The following is a 17,538-nucleotide window of genomic DNA, read 5'->3' as shown; positions in this document are numbered from 1 at the left end:
GACCAACAGCTGCCGAAAAGACAGAAGAAGTCCTCCTACTCTGAACCACCCCCTCAGCATGGGACAACACCTGGTGGCCGACAGCTCTCGGAAGCCCACCGACCCCCACGGACCACACCAAAAACCTTGGCATCGTGCTCTTCTCATCCCTCACCATGAACCAACAGGTCAACGCCATCACCTCCAGCTGCTTCAACACCCTCCGCATCCTCCGCAAGACCTTCAAAATGATCCCCCCAGAGTCGAGGATGACAGTCACCCAAGCACTCATCACCAGCACACTGGACTATGGTAACACACTATACGCCCGCATGAACAAGTTCGTACTCTGCAAACTCCAGACGATACAGTACACCGCCACCCGACTCGTCCTCGGCATCCCAAGGCACGAACACATCAGCCAACAACTGTGGACGCTCCACTGGCTCCCCGTGGAGAAAAGAGTCACCTTCAAGATCCTCACCCACACCTACAAATGCCTGCACAACACCGGACCCAAATACCTCAATGACAGAATCAACTTCCAAGTACTCAAAAGAAACCTCCGATCTTCCAACCTCGCATTGGCCGAAACCCCACGCATCTGCAGAGCCAGACCAGGTGGAAGATCCTTCTCTCACATCGCGGCCACAATCTGGGACAAGCTCTCGGCTGACATCAGACTCGCCCCCTCCCTGAACTCCTTCAGGAAGGCCCTCAAGACCTGGCTCTTTGGCTAGCGGAGATGCAACGCCCCACCCCTCCCAGTGCCCCTCAGCACCTTAATAATAACCACATCTGACTGATTGATAGATACTCAAAAAGTTCTGGCTTTTCCCAATATTCAGGCTGTAGTCGCTCAGTTTCAGCCTACCCACTCACAACCAGCTTGAGTGTAAATGCAACGGTAGGGAGTGATGGCCTCTTGCATCATGATTGTCCCCCATACAAGGCTTCATATGCATCCCCTCTAGAAATGCTTAGCAAGTCAGTGGAACCGGTCGCAGGATAATTTGGCCTATCTAGTGTTGGTAAACAGCCGCACCCATCGCTCTCTGCATTGGTGGAACCCACAAAATGTATCAAAAGGGCGGCCCTTCATAGACCCTGTTCCTCAGGCAGTACTAACAGCAGATGCATCGCTTACTGGTTGGGGAGCACATCTCCAGAAACCCACAATTCAAGGCTTGTTGAGTCAGAACCAAAAGACTCTCCACATAAATCATCTAGAGCTGCTTGCAGTGTTTCTAGCGCTGAAAGCTTTTCAAATTTGCCTCCTAGACAAAGCTGTCCAAGTCCTCACAGACAACATGACGGCTATGTACTATATACAAAAACAGGGGGGCAGGGGGGGGGGGGCACGCTCTCTACAACTGTCACTCCTAGCTCAAGCCATTTGGAAATGAGCCATACACCACAAAATGTATCTCCTAGCAGAACACCTTCTGGGAGTAAACAATCAAATTGCTGACCTTCTCAGCAGACAGAGGCAGCAAATCCACGAGTGGGAACTTCACCCTCAAGTTTTCCTCCCATACTTTCAATGTTGGGGTTTTACTCAAATAGATCTTTTCGCCACACGCGAAAAAGCAAAATGCCCAAGCTTCGCCTCTAGGTATCTCCACCCGCTCTCCAAAGGCAATGCACTATGGATGAACTGGTCAGGGATATTTGCATACGCTTTTCGCCTCTCCCACTCATTCAATCAGTGGTTTGGAAACTCAGGCAAATATCCCTCTCACTATCACTAATCCTAATATCTCCCACATGGGTCTGTCTGCCTTGGTTCACAACCCTGTTGGAGTTATCAATAGTTACAGCCCACATCCAGTCTCCTCACACAGAGCTGTTGAGAAATCAGACACCCAGATCCCAAGGAACTCAACTTGGCGATCTGGCTCTTGAAGTCTTAGAGTTTGGATAGCTCAATCTTCCTCCAGACTGTATGAACATCATCAAAGAGGCCAAAGCCTACTACAAGAGCTTGTTCTGCAGCTAAATGGAAACGATTTGTCATCTATTGCAATAATAACAATATCAATCCTTTGGATGCTTCCATACAAAATATCATCTGTTATTTATTACATTTGCAGAGGTCCGATTTTGCTTACACATCCACCCGCTTACATCTTGCTTCAATAGCTGCGTACCTCCAAAACAGACAGCACTTGTCTCTGTTAAGAATACTAGTTATCAAAGCATTTATGGAAGCACTCAAAAAGAGTTATAATACCAAGACTTCCACCTGCCCCACCTGCCCCATTATGGAATATTAACATAGTCCTTACACGATTAATGGGTCCACCTTTTTAACCAATGCATAAATGTGAACTGCAATTTCTCTCGTGGGAAATCGCTTTCCTCATTGCAATTACTTCACTGATGAGAGTGGATGAGCTACAGGCACTAACCATAGAAAAACCTTTTTACCAGCTTCACAAAGACAAAGAGGTCCTTCGTACCAACCCTAAACTTCTACCTGCCTTTCACATCAATGAATAGGGTGACTTAACTGTGTTTCCTCAACCAGATTCAGTGGCAGAACGTGCTCTACATACTTTAGATGTTAGAAAAGTTTTGTTATATTACATAGAAAGAACATAACTATTTAGTAAGACAAAACAACTTTTTGTTGCGTTTTCTCCACCTCAAAAAGGCAATCCTATATCCAAATCAGGAATTCATACATGTATTGTTAAATGTATTCAAACATGTTATACCAAAGCAAAGAGAACTTTAACAATTCCCCCTAGAGCGCATTTCACTCGCAAAATAGGGGCTACTATGGCTTTCTTAGGAAAAATTCCCATAGTTAACATTTGTAAAGCTGCAACATGGTCTACACCTCACATATTCACAAATCACTATTGGCCAAGCAGTACTTGGAACACTTTTTCAGACGACTGCAACGGCTACAGGTTAGCCACCTCTTTAGGAAAATACTGCTGTATAGTCTATGCAAAGCATGTGATCTACAGCTCACATGCTTCGAACGGATAATGTTACTTACCCAGTAAGCATCTGTTCTTGGCATGTAGAGCTGTAGATTCACATGCGCCGACCCGCCTCCCCGAGTACCTATACCTGATGCAGTTCCTTATTATTTTATATACATACACAGGGTCATCTCTATTCTACCTTTGTTAACTCCATTCTCACCCTCTGCAAGAAAACAATCTAACAATGGAGTTGATGCCCATGCGCACGATCACAGAAAAGAGGCGTCACCTACCTCGTGACTGGAAAGAATTATTTGAAAAAAAAACAACTTGCAAACATCCGGACCCAACACTAGATGGCTGGAGTATGCAAAGCATGTGACTCTACAGCTCTACATGCCAAGAACAGAGGCTTACTGGGTAAATAACATTATCCTTTTGACACTTTGTCCGGAGGATGGTCTCAAGTACTTATTAGATATCTGGAGTCCGAAATATTGACATACTGACCAATATTAAGCATTAATGAATAGATTTTAAAACCCTTTTATAAGGGAATGACTCTGTAAGGGTCACAAAAATATTCTTAACTCTATTAAGTGGTCGCCCACACTGTTATGGGTCACAACTTGGACTGGATGATGTATTTTCCTGATGTTTGTTAACAGCAGGCAGGTGCTGTTGTATTGATACTAAAATAAGATGTATTGCTGTTGAATAAGTACATATGATTATCATACTAAGAGATATAGAAGTACGCACAATATACTTTTTCAGCTTTATAACTAACAAAAATCATCTAAATTGGATTAAGAGATTGGATATGATATTTACCAATCCACTAACATAGTAACTGTTTGTGAAATTACTCCTTCAGGAGTCAACATTTGTTTATATATCCCTACCCAGTCTCCTGAAAGATTATTGGGTTGCCCTATTGTGTGGAACTCGTTTCCAGGTTGGGCAGTCTCTACCCGTGTTCTTTGTTCACCCTTGCCCCTCAAAAGAGAAGCAGAAAATCCTTTGGTTAGACCCCAAAAGGGAGGTATGTTTTTACATTGAGCATACCAAAGACCATCGGGTAGAAAGTTAACATTTTGTGGGCTTTTTTGGAGCGAAGAAAGTGAAGGCTCTGCAGAAGAGGATCCTGGTGACATGGATAGCCCTGCATTAGGATAACTGGTGGTCTGAGAGCCAATTACTCCAGGACTAAGGCCGCTATCACTGGTTTCACACGGATTAGCCGACTACACAGGCCTTCCATTGTGGCGATGTGCTGCTTTGGAGTCTTTCTAATGTAAGGAATCTATAGTTTGTAGTATCCATCAGAAGAGCAAGTTACTTACCTTTGATAATGCTGTTTCTGGTATATACTATAACCACAGATTCCTAACTTGCCTCCCATCTCCTTGTTCTGTGCAATGGCCCCTTTTTAACATCTAAAAAGGTCCCATGCAAGAATTCAGCACACTGTTCCCAAATAACTGTTCACACTCCATGTCTGAGGGTACAGAAAGAGAAGAGACAAACTTACAGAACGTATGGCTCTACTTTGTAAATTTTGGGGTTATGAAGTCAGCGTGGAGCTGCACAATGCCATCTATTGGCATGCAGTAACCCTACAACAACATTGTCTGTGTCCAGGCCAGCCTCAGTGACCTATTCCATGTGAGGAATCTACAGTTATATAGAGTATCCACAAGAAAGAGCATTACCAAAAGTAAGTAACTTGTTTGTCTGTGCTTTCTGAATTGTTTACTGTTGCAAGGCCTCTCCACATCATAGAGCCGTCAACAGTGCCATACCCAGTTCCTGGGAAAGGAACAGGGGCTGCATTATACATGTGGTGCATTTCCATTCATTGCGCTGGGTGCACCTTTTAAATGGTGACTGTACCCGCCTGCAAGGGAATGTCTGGGGGGTCCACAGGATCCCCTTTTTCCTCTCCAGACGGCTGCTCTAAGGTGGCGCACTGTCAGTGTGTGTCCAGAGAGCTTCTTTGCCTCTGCGTCTCCATCTGTAGGGTGCAGGTCCGAGGCAAAGGGATTCCCTCATTTGCATGGGGCACACCCCTTGCAAATGAGGGAACCCTTCGAGAAGTTAGCGCTGGTGCTTTATGTACCCAAATCTATGGTATTACAGAAGGGGATGCACAAGCGTCTGCGGCCCCTTCTGTAATACCAAAGGGCCTGGGGGTTTGCAAGGTGGGTGCAAACGCCCTTTGCGCTCTCTGGGCACTTTGTGTAATGCGGCCCCAGGTGGGGATGAAATCTGCATCTGTCAATTAGCTTGCCATGCTGTGCATGGGCTGGGTCAACTCAGGCCCCCATAAACAAAGGAGAAAAGCCAAACCTGTGGAAGTAACACTGGAGGGGCTTTTCTCCAAAGTTTTTGATGAGAAGGATTCAGGCAGCTGTCACCTAGGGGCACACTGAGGCTCAGGGAAGCTCTTTCCATATACAACTGGAAATTGCCATATTGGAATGTCCCAGAATGTTGTGCAGGATGGTCAGACTTTTGCCTCTCCTGGTGCAATACCCTTAAAGGTTAGATATGATTGATTGCCCTATCATTGAGTTATGCTGTCCAAGAATACTCCCACACAATTGTTTTCTTGGTGAGACCTCAACAGGTAGTTGTAGAGTTTGTGTTCAATAATTGTTATTGAAAAGGTTTTCTTGCTCATGCTTATATGAGAAATGTAATCCTCAACATTTTAGAAAATCATCTTTTGTTTCTGTTCAGGCTATCAAAGGTAACTCCAGAAGATGTGGAATATTACAATTGCCAGCAAGAGCTATCTGGGGAATTAAACAAACAGTATCATATTGTAGAAAGAGTAATAGGTAAGTGGAGCAGACAGATTTTTTTTTAAATGAGTATATATCAAGTGTTCCTAGGAGAGACATGTAACATTTTAATTTACTAACTTTTCTACACACAGAGTAAGAAATTGTGCATGCTCCAAGGGTCACAACACAGAGGGGGTCATATACCCTTGTGTGGGCCATCCCTAGGTATGTCGGGTTGGCAGAGAACCTACCTCTGGCCTACAGTGGAGGCCTGCCCATCCAGTTAAAGATCCTCATACCAGTGATGGACTCCCTTGCCATAAGTGCTTCTGATAGTGCTACAGAATCACTTTTGTTAACATTATAATGCCAGGTAGTCACCATTTCTGAAAGGGGCTTCTAGATGCAGATTCCTCATCTTTTGAACGCCCCCCACATGTCCGTTTTGTCTGGAAACCTTTCAGCAATGCTTCTGTGTGCCTGAAGGTGGCGTCTTGTGGATTTGCACTTACTGCATTCTGCACCAGAAATGCAGTGCTGGGCCTATGTAAGCGCTGCTTCGCGCTGACGTGAGTTACTTTCTTTCTACGCCTCCAGATGCGGATCTGGTGTTCCTCTCGTCTCTGATACCCCCTTTTTCAATTTCGTTCGAAGATTCCAAAGCATGCAATGGATTTCATCCACTAAGACGGCAGGTTTTAAACCCTGTAAAGACTGTTGCAAGCAGATGTCTGTGACAGATTCCCACCAGGTTTGTCTACGGTGTCTAGGTTCGGCCACAATTCCAAGAACTGTGGAGACTGCGCATCCATGAACCCGATAGCCATCATGGAGTGTGAGGAGGATGTAGGAGAGTAGGGTCTGCTTCCTATGGTCACCCCCACTTTTTGCTTTTGCTTCTCTGGTTTTCGACTTGGATGTGGCTGTGGGCCTGCTAATCAGACCCACAGCCCAGATGCACTCTCTCTAAATTTACACCATGTACTCTAGGTACATCCACAATTGGGAATTGGTTCACCTTAACAGCCCCTGTACAAGTGCACCATAGGTGCCCAGGGCATAGGTGCAACCAAGGCCTACCAGGGGCTGCAGCATGTATTATGCCACCCCTGGCTGACCATCCAAACTGACACAACTGGCTGATCACTCAGCTGGGGCAAGGTTGTGTAATCACCCCTTGCTTAGGTATAGTATTCCTATATCTACCCTTATATATAGACACACAGTAACCTATCAGTCACTCCTATGGCAGGCCTTACAATCCTGGAGGCAGAGTGCTTAGTTATGTGTGAGATGGTGCTCTAGCATGAGCTGAGCCTGTCTGCAGCTTTCGGAACCATGTCCTTATAGCTGTTCTATGGTATCGCCATACCATATACTCTTAAGTGCATTATAATTCTCGCGGTTAATGCTAACTTTGGTTTGGCTTTATCCAAACATGTTGTGTAAGGTGTCATACGCTTTGGAATACTACCCCCTCGCCAATTCTGGCTACGGGGGGAGTATTCCACCCTTCTAGAGGGAGAAGACATGTTGTTGCTGACTATCCTGATTAAAGTTAACCAGAGCCCCAGTGTCACAAAATGGACGCTGCTACCACAGACACAAGTCTAACCTCCTGCTGCTGGGAGTCCTTCCAGTCACGGAGGTTTGGACAATAGGTTTCCTGCCTGGGGAGGTGCGAGCACCCCCCCAGACAGGACTTTGTGTATTGGGACAGGGAGGGCTGAATAGATTGAGACACTGCCTGGAGCACCCTAGGTGCTCCATGCACACCTCGGTTCAAACCGGTTGCTGGGGCACTCCAGCCCCAGTTTTAGCGCAAAACTGGACAAAGGAGAGGGGGTGTAACCACCCCCCTTCCTGGTCCCACCCATAGGAGGGACCTAGAAAGTAATCCAGCCCCTTTTAGTTGTATAAAGGTAGGAGCAGAGTCCTGAGACTTTAGATTAATCCTGAATCGAAACATGACACGAAACCCTGGACCTTCGACGTTCTGCTGAAGCTGAAGACTGAAGAATCTCCCTTGTGGCCAAGGAGTGACCACCCTGGGCAACCAGGCACCATCCAGCAAATCAACGGCTTGCTTTGTCGACGTTCCCGCCGGAACCCGAGCACAGAGCCTGACAAGACCCAGACTTCCAGACCTCTCTGAGACCTCTCTTCACGACTGCAGCATAGCCGAGATCCGTGGAGGCGACGAGACACGTGGGACCGGACATCTTGGAAAGCCTGCAACTTGCTAACTGTGCAGCTCCTGAGCCATCCTCGAAGCTGTGCACTGGGGATTGAGAAACCCCGAACCCGAGCTCCACCTGCACCGAAGATCAGCACTCCACGAGTTCTGTGTGGGACCCTTCTGCTTGTGTTCTGCTCGACGCGTTGTCCGGTTGCTGGCCCGTTGGCTAGTAGCCTCTGTGATGACAATCCTTTTGAATCACATCGCTGGTCTGGTTGCTCCAGACTGCCCCTTGCCTCCCTGCAAAGGTGAGGCACCTCAGACCTTGCTGGTCTCCACCAGAAGCCTTTGTTGTATCCTGCGTGGGTTGCCTTTGCCAAGGCTTGTTGACTCCAATCCGGAAGTCGACCCCTCCATCTGCGAGAACCTTCGTGGGACAGCTCGTCTCCAGCACCTGGTCGTCGTCGACGCCTCCTGGTCCACGTGGCTGCAAAGAAAAGCTTCAAGACAGCACCTGAGTGCTCCTCGACATCGTTTGGTTCCATCCTGGTTCCACCCGGTCACTGGCTAGTGACCCAGACTCTGTCCCCTCTGCTTTCAGGTCCTTTTCATCCTCGATCCACCCTTGGATCCACCCGGACATCTTCCTCCTGGTTGCCTGGAGCATCTTTCTTCAGGTCTTGATAGGATCCAACGACGAAACCCGACACATCTTCACACCTATGCACCCGCCGTCCGTGGGTGAGATAAAGCGAGTACTTCGGTGCTCCCAAAGGTATTAACTATCCAAGTGTCTAGCTTATTAGTTGTTTCCTCCTAGCTAAAGTGGAAGTGTCCTAATCCGTTCTAAATCTAACTTCTAAGTTCCTATTGACTTTGCATTGACTCACGCATGTGTGTGAAGACAGCCTGTGGGCCTCCTACTTCTAAACTAAGGTTCAGATAGTGTAGCCCCAGCAATTCTCTAGGTCCTAGGCCTTTCCTTTTCTCGTGACGTGGTACTTATACCACTTTCTTAATATATGGTTTGCCTCGCCCCTAGGGCCTAACTGTAATTTGTGCAACTTAACGTATTCTGACTAAGTATCTTATTATGTGCTTTGGCCTCTGATCTCATAAAGAGTTCAGAGGAGTGTGTTAGCAAATAAATACATATATATTTTATATATATCCTGTGTGGTGTCCTTTCATTTGGTATTCAAGGGGTTACATATGGTAAAACAGCTGGCTTTACACGCCCTCAAGAGTCTTTTAGCCTAAGGCTGTTCTGTCCACGCTACCACTAGGATAGCTGGTCTATAAGGTTGAATTACAACCATCACCATAAGGGTTGTTTGGACTGGTGCAAGGTGTTCATTAGAATAGTGAACATCATATACCAGGCCAACTTCTCACAGAGGAACTTTGTTGCCAAGCACAAGAAGATGTAGTGCTGGGACTGCTCCAAATCCAAGGTTCGAAGCTTGGAGTCGATGGAACTGCACTAGAGAAGTCTTTCATTGCGCTCCATGTCCTCTGGTAAGCACTAAAAACATAAGAAGTCAAAGTGGAGTTTCTCTCCTTCATAGCATTGCCACTCACATGAAGTTACGCGTTTGTGGCACCAACTGTCTCATTTTGCCTTTCTAAATCAGCTTTCTTCAGATACAATTACTATGCTGGTTCTGGCACAACCTGAAGTTTCTGGGGGCTTCAGCCATGGCGCGTCTGATAGAGGATTCATGCACAGCTATGCTCTGGTTGTTCGGATATCTACAGACTCCCTTTGCCGCTCCTTTGGGCCCCACGGAGTCGAGAGGCCTTCCACCTGAACTACTGCCGGTGAGTTAGCCCTCTGCACCATCTGGACCCCTCAATCACTTACTCCCGCAGCTCCAGCACCAAAGTGCCCATGACCTTGCCAGACCTGTATGTCAACTTCGCTGCCTAAATAGATGGCTCCTCTTTTCCTCTCTGCTACTGTATCGATTTCGAGTAACGTCACAACCAAATCCGACAAAGGGTTCGGTCCTCACTTTACCACAAGACAGACAACATTCTTAAACTCCCTTTTTGAACGGACTCTGATAACTATGACCAGTGTGATGAGTTCGCTTAGTCCTATGCTGATGAGGACTTACAAGAGGCTAGTGGGCTTAATACTTCTCCAGAATCAGCCCTTTTCCCGCCTCCTGGCCCAACCACAGAAGATGGCCATGCATATAGCGGCTTAAGGCCTTGAACTCCAACTCCTCTCTGTGAAAATGAACATCCTGACTGAAGTCCTGCAGCCTGGCCAGACAGCTTCCAGGCATCTCCTTCCTGTTGATCAGGCCTTGCAAGATAATCACGTAGGGACTTGGCCTAAGCTTTGTACTGCCTTTACAGTTAACAGACAAATTGCCATGCGCCGCCGTCTTTCTTCATACGACCCGGCCTTCTTGTCACAACACCCCTTCTCCAGGTAACCTTGTGGTGCAAGCTTCTGCTAGCTGAACCAACCCCAACAATTTCTCTACCACTTCCCCTGATGGTGAATTGAAGCGAGTTGAGACATTTAGAAAGCACCTCTTCTCCTCAGCCAGTTTGGCCCTGCGTACAATTAATGCCTCCTGTTCGTTGGACCGTTACGCTCATGCCCTTTGGGACTTTGAGGCACAAGTCCTCCTTGGTGTTCCGGAAGGCCTTTACCCTCTTCTTTCTCAGGCCATTCAGAATGGTCATGATGCGGCCAATTTCATGATTCATTGTGGATTGGACACCACCAACTCAGTTGGATGGCTGGTGCCATTTGTCGCCATACATGGCTATGAACTGCTGTGTTCTTGGACAACGTCCAGTTCTCCCTTTTAGGCATACCGTTTGATGGGACTTGCTTGTTTGGGGACAAGGCTGACTCTGCCCTTGAACGTTTCAAGGGAGTAGGGCTATCGCTCACCTTTTACCCAGCCTCCGCAGCAGCAATCTGTGTTATCTTGTGGGGATATATTCAGCTGCACTAAATAAGTTAAAAAGTCTTCTGGTTTTAAAGTACTTCGAAGTCTTTTACAGAGCTATTTTGATAGTCAAAACTAACAGTTCTTTTAGCTCTGGTATACAGAGAATAGGTTTTGTTTAAGAGAGTAGTATGTGCTGAGGAATGCTCTAATTACCAAGCTCAAACATTGTCTAAAGCTGCCTATAGGATCCATCAAAATAAATGACGTGCACACCCTTCCTGGCTTCCAGAATTTTATCTAGCTCGACTGGAAGCTGAGGTCTCAAGAAGCAGAAGATGATCTGAAGTCTCTCCATCGGTGCTCAAGCTGTGGGCGACTGTTTGTGATCAGTGGTGACCAGGGGAAGGGGGCACAGTTACTGGAGTCCAAGGCTAACCTCTGGATAGCAGGGCGTTACGTGTTTAAAGGTTTTGTCCCAGTGGGATCACCTCCTATTCAGGTCATTCAGCCCTCTTCTTCCTCTTGTGGCTTGTTTAGGTGGGTGATATGATTTTCTGGAGTCCCTAGGACATTGACTGAGGTGAGAGCCTTTTTAGGCTTACTTGATATTATAGGAGATTTGTTAAAAGATATTGCCCTATTGTTGCCCCATATCAGAGCGGACTACTAAAATACAGCTGAAAAAGTGCTCTAGACAGTGGTGTGTTTGAAAGCATTCAACTCCTTAACGGTGGCTATGTGCACATCACCAGTATCCTAGGAACTGGATTTCTCCAAAGAATTTATAGTGCAAATGAATGCATTAGAGCATGACATTAGGGCTGTTCTCTCACAGCTGAATGATGAGGGCTTGGACCATTCTATAGCCTTCAACAGCAGGAGGTTAATTCCCAGGGAACGGAGATGGAGTGCAATAGAAAGGTAGGCTTTTGCAGTGGTCTGAGCCCTAAAGAAGTTGAAACCATACTTGTTTGGGACTCACTTGTGAGTTCAGAAAGATCAAAGACCACTGAGATGGCTAATGCACATGTGGTATGAGAACCCAAAAGTGTTTAGGTGGTCAGTCTCCTTACAAGGAATGGACATTATGATGGAATATCACTCTGAGAATGACCACACCAATGCTGATAGTCTTTCCAGGTTTTTCTGCCTCAGCGATGAGAACTCCTACGAGGGTGGTTAGTTTTCCCTGCTTTTGCTGGGGCTCGTACACATGTTCGACCTGACACCTTTGGCATGGTATTCTCCCTTGACTTTTTGCCTTTACAACCCTGTTTTTGCTGAACTCTTTTTTTGCTGGCTTTTTTAACATTTTACTCAGGCTAACCAGTGGTAAATTACTCTCCTTCTACAACAGCACTTTTGGCCCTAAGTGGGATGGGTATGCCCAGACGTGGGTCCCTTGCTTGCTGTGCCACTGGATTCAAGCTAGCTTGGCTGATGAGAGGGGTGTTACCTGAAAACCGGTCTAGGGAGGACCTGGTTTGGCAGTTTGGGCTAGACTGTTCTATTGAGGAGCAGGGTAAAGACAGCCATGACCCCTGGCTTTCCATCATGCCTCAGGGGTGACAGTTAGGTCAGTTGTTCTTTCTGGCTCCTTCAGTCAGGACCCTGGTTTAACAGCTCCCTTTCTTTTTGACTTTGTCAAAAAATACTAGAGAATTTCTACAATTTTTACTTTCACATCTTTTGAGCATAGTGTTAGTGCTACCTTTTTTACATCTGAAAAAAGGATTTTTTCTGTCAAAAATGCCTTCTCTCTTTGACAACTGCCCTTCCTGTGGGAAGAAGAAGGCCAATACTGACACACATCCTGTGTGTATACTCTGCCTCCCTGATTCTCATTCTGCGAGTTCTTGTGAACACTGCAAGAAGTTGTCAAATAGAACTCTCAAGGATAGGGAGAGAATTCGTATTTATGGTCTCTCTGAGAGAGGTAGGTCTCCTAAGAGACCGAAGAAGCTCAGGCCGCGATCGACGTCGAGAGAAGTCCCGACTTGCTCTCCTATGGCGTCGGGATCGGCGTTGAAGAGGGCGTCAACGACGGCGAAGACTTCAGCGTCGAGAAGTAAGGTACCTCCGCTGCCGTCGACGGGGCGTGCAGCGTCGAGAGAAAGGTCTCCGTTGGAGCATAGGAGCTCGACGTCGAGACAGCCGGCATCGAAGCATCATCACCAATCTTCAACGTCGCGGCTTCCTCCATCGACGCCAGGTCATCGGCGTTCGACATCGAGGCACCCTCCGTCGACGCCTAGTCATCGGCGTTCGATGTCGAGGCATCCTCCGTCGATGCCTAGTCATCGGCGTTCGACGCCGAGGCACTCTCTGTCGACGCCTGGTAATCGGAGTTTGACGTCGAGGCACCCTCCGTCGGCGTCTGGCCAGCGACGCTCGACATCGAGGCATTCTCCGTCGCCGTCACACCATCAGCGGTTGACGTCGAGGAGATGCCCGTTGACGTTGCAGCATCGACGTTCGACGTCGAAGCAGCCTCCGTCGACGCCTGGTCAATGGCCTTCGACGTCGAGAGGGTCCCCGTCGTCGCAGCAGCGTGGGTCGACGTCAAAAGGTTATATCTTCGAGGCAAGTCTCTCCTTCAAGATCTCTGGGGAGGTCACCTTCGGGGCAGACTGCTCAGGGAACAGCTAATCAGTCCTAGGATCAGGCTCATGCCTTAACACCACAGCAGAGGTCCCCAAGATCGGCTTCAGCTGCGGAGGTGGAACATTCCTCAGTGCATAGGAGTCCTCCGGCCAAGAGGAAAACAATATCGGACGAACGTGCTTCCAGAAGTCGCACAAGGTCTACCTCCAGATGCAGAGGGGGGTCGCCGGTGAGTTTTTCATCATCCTCTTCCAGCTCCCGGTCTCACCGTGGACGATCTTCAGATGTGATCCTCTACTTCTCGGATAGTGAGAGGTCCAGACATTCTCCTGCTCGTTCGCAGCATGGGCAAACGGATTTGCCTCCTCCGGCACGCTCACCAGTTAGAGAGCGCACCCAGAAGTCTCCTTCCATCAGGCTATCTCCAAGATGGTGTAGGCCTCTGCATCACTGGGCTCCAGACAAAGAGACAATGGCCAGGTTGCAAGCTCATCAGGATCATCAAGTCTCCCGACCCCGGGAGAGATCGTGCTCCCGAGGGCGCTCCAGTAGGCGAAGATCGAGGTCTGGAAGACGGGCTCGCAGATCTCCGACTACTTCTTCATCTCCGACCCATTCTCACAGGGATTATTCTCCGACTCTGACGGACAGTCCTCCATCGAGAGTATCCCCTATAGATGACATTTTCACGTTTCAAGACATTGTGGGCAGGGGTGCTTTGAAACTGGGAGTGCCCATGACTACTCCACAGGTCAAGACTTCTGTGATCTTTGAAACCTTGCATCACAGAACGGCACCCAAGCCTCTGCTGCCGTTGGTACCTAGAATCATAGATCCCGTCAATGAGGTCTTCCTTACTCCAGCGACTATAAAGGCTGCCCCAGCAAGCATTCTTAAAAATTATCGCACGCCAGAGGAGGATCCACTCTTCCTCAGGTCTGACCCACCACCAGACTCTGTGATCATTGCGGCGGCGTAGAAATCCAGTGCTGTAGCTTCCTCATCCACAGTGCCTCCGGATAAGGAAGCAAAATACTAGATTCGTGGGGGAGAAGAGTCTGCAACACCCCAGCCTCTTTTCTCAAAGTCTCTAATGCGGAAGCCCTTCTGGGGAGGTATGATAGATCCTTGTGGGATTCTCTCCAAAGGTTCACTGAGAAGCTTCCTCGAGAGGACCGTAAAGATTTTGAGGAGATTCTGTTGGAGGGCGGCCAGGTCTCCAATCAGATCATAAGGGCCGCGGCGGATAGAGCTACCCTTGCAGCGCATGGCTATGCGCATGGAGTGACGGCGAGGAGGTCTTCATGGTTGCTCCTGACAGCCTTGAAACCTGAGGCTCAGGCTAGGATGGTGAACTTGCCCTTTTCAGGTACATCATTGTTTGGGGCAAGCACGGATGAGGAAATGCAACGCATGAAGTCAGAGTTGGACACTCTTAAGGCCGTAGGGCTTGAAAAGAAGAAGGAATTTCGGAAGAAGTACCGCTCTTACAACAAGGGCCCTTCCAAACAGAGGGTTCAAACCCCTCAATGGCAGAAGGGTCAGGACCAACAGGGACAACATAAGTCCCAGTTCAGAGGCAAGCGAAATTCCAGAGGAGGTGGAAATCAACGCCAGGGCAATTGAGCATCATATGTCAGAGTGGGAAAGCATTACTCTGGACAGATGGGTGTTGACTGCAATTCGGAATGGGTACTGTCTTCGTTTCAAACGCCTGCCTCCATCCGTCCCCCCAAGGCCAACCTTAGGTCATCAACTCATCCTTTTGAAAAAAGAAATAGCGATACTTCTCGCAAAATCAGCCATAGAGAGGGTTCCTATCGCTCAGAGGGGGAAGGGAGTGTACTCCCGATATTTCTTGGTCAGAAAAAAGGGACAAAAGGCAGAATTCAGGCCCATTCTGGACTTGAGAACGCTCAACCTGCACATTAAAAGAGAGAAGTTCCGCATGTTGGCACTTCACCAAATATATCCGAATCACAGGAAGGGAGATTGGATGTGTTCGATGGACCTCCAAGATGCCTACTTCCATGTACCGGTGCACCTCAAACACCGAAGATTCCTGCGGTTCCAGGTGGGGACCTCGCACTACCAATTCAAGGTCCTGCCCTTCGAGTTGAAGTCAGCTCCCCGGGTATTCACAAAGTGTGTTGCAGTAGCAGCGGCCGCTCTATGCCGAAGGGGAGTCTTCGTGTACCCGTATCTCGACGACTGGCTACTGAAAGGTCCTTCCCTAGACGCTGTAAGGAATCAATTCCAAACTTGCATCCAGCTCTGTCACCGGTTGGGTCTGCATGTCAACTTCAGCAAGTCAGTCTCGCAACCCACACAGAAGATTCACTTCCTAGGAGCTCTTCTAGACTCAGAGGTAGGAAAAGTGTTTCCTTCGGAGGAGAGACAGTGTTCTATAACCCAAAAGTGTCAGCTGGTACTTCGCCACAAGGTTCAGAAAATGCGAAAGATTGCCTCCCTGCTAGGTTCGATGGCTTCATGCATCTTTCTAGTCCCGAATGCCAGGCTTCGGATGCGTCCTCTTCAGCAGGATCTGGAGGACAAGTGGGACCAACAGTCAGCTCGCTGGGATTCGGATTACTCTGTCAGAAACAGCTCGAGCTTCCATTCCATGGTGGACAAAGAAACGGAACATGCAGGTGGGAATTCTGTTCCATCAACTTCCTCCTGCACAGACCTTGATCACAGATGCTTCTCTTCAAGGCTGGAGGGCACACATGGGTCACCTCCAAGTGCAAGGTTTGTGGTCTCCCAAAGAAACTACGTATCACATCAACATGCTGGAGTTGACAGCAGTCCACGTGGCTCTCAAAGCGTTCCTCCCCTCGCTTCAGGAAACATTAATACTAGTACAAACGGACAACACCACCACAATGTACTACTTAAACAAGTGGGGGGAACACGCGCTCCCGAACTCTGTCACTGGAAGCCCAGCGCATCTGGCATTGGCTTCTGGCTCAAATTGTCGGTCACGGCGGTCCACCTCCCAGGAGAACAGAATGTGAGGGCGGACGCGCTGAGTCGGCATTTCGAAGACAGAGAGGACTGGGTTCTAAACGACGAGGTGCTTGAAGGAATCTTCCAGTCTTGGGGTCATCCCGCCTTAGATCTGTTCGCGGACGACGAAAACACCAAATGCCAAGACTTCGCCTCGCGGTTTTACCGTCCAGGAACAAGAGGGAATGCCCTTTTGATAGACTGGTCAGGGGAATTTGTGTACGCCTTTCCACCACTTCCGCTGATCCCGAAGGTGGTGAGCAAGCTGACACACTCGTGCACAACAATGATCCTCATTGCCCCCGACTGGCCGAGACAATGGTGGTACACGGACCTGCTTAATCTGTCAGTGGCTCCTCACAAGAGACTGCCATGCAGGCCGGACCTGTTATCCAAAATTAACGGGAGGATTCATCATCCCAACCTTCCGTCACTGAGCTTGACAGCATGGCTCCTGAGGTCATACAATACGGCCATCTAGGATTGCCACAGGACTGCATGTCCATCCTGAAGGAAGCGAGACGACCTTCCACGAGACATTCTTATGCCTGTAAATGGAAGCGCTTCTATCTGTGGTGCATGCAAAATGGTCATCATCCTATCAAGGGTCAGGAAGAGGTTGTTCTTCCTTATTTGTTATATCTGGCAAAAGCAGGTTTAATTCTATTAAGGTGCACCTAGCCGTTATAACAGCATATAGGCAGTCACCGTCACAACCTTCTTTTTTCCAGTTACAGGCTGTAAAGGACTTCCTGCAAGGGTTGAGAAAAGTGTACCCTCCGGTGCGTCAGCCTTCTCCTCCCTGGGAGTTGAACTTGGTGCTATCGAAGTTAATGGGTCCGCCCTTTGAACCCATTCATAAAGCTACTTTGCAGCACCTTTCCTGGAAGGCAGCTTTTTTGGTAGCAATCACGTCAGCTCGTAGGGTGAGCAAGATCCAAGCTCTGTTCCAAGGAACCCTATACTGTGTTTCATTTGAATAGAGTGGTACTAAGGACACAACCCGTCCTTTCTTCCTAAAGTGGTGTCAGATTTTCATGTCAATCAGACCATTTCTCTGCCCACTTTCTTTCCCAATCCCTCTTCTCCAGCTGAGAGGGCTTTGCACTCGTTGGACC

General features: G+C 48.2%; 1 protein-coding gene across 2 annotated transcripts in view; it reads left to right on the top strand.

The window, feature by feature from the left end:
• Positions 1 to 17,538, top strand: part of CHD2 (chromodomain helicase DNA binding protein 2) — a 2,197,496-nt gene that overhangs the window by 512,577 nt on the left and 1,667,381 nt on the right. For both annotated transcript variants that reach the window (XM_078683153.1, XM_078683151.1), the window contains one exon: positions 5,664 to 5,764. In XM_078683153.1, coding sequence (XP_078539279.1) covers positions 5,664 to 5,764 — 101 coding nt within the window. The remainder of the gene's footprint in view (positions 1 to 5,663; positions 5,765 to 17,538) is intronic.

This window comes from Lissotriton helveticus, chromosome 3_1, assembly GCF_964261635.1.
Source record: "Lissotriton helveticus chromosome 3_1, aLisHel1.1, whole genome shotgun sequence".
NCBI classification, from domain to species: Eukaryota; Metazoa; Chordata; class Amphibia; order Caudata; family Salamandridae; genus Lissotriton; species Lissotriton helveticus.
This window is presented reverse-complemented; position numbering and strand designations above follow the sequence as displayed.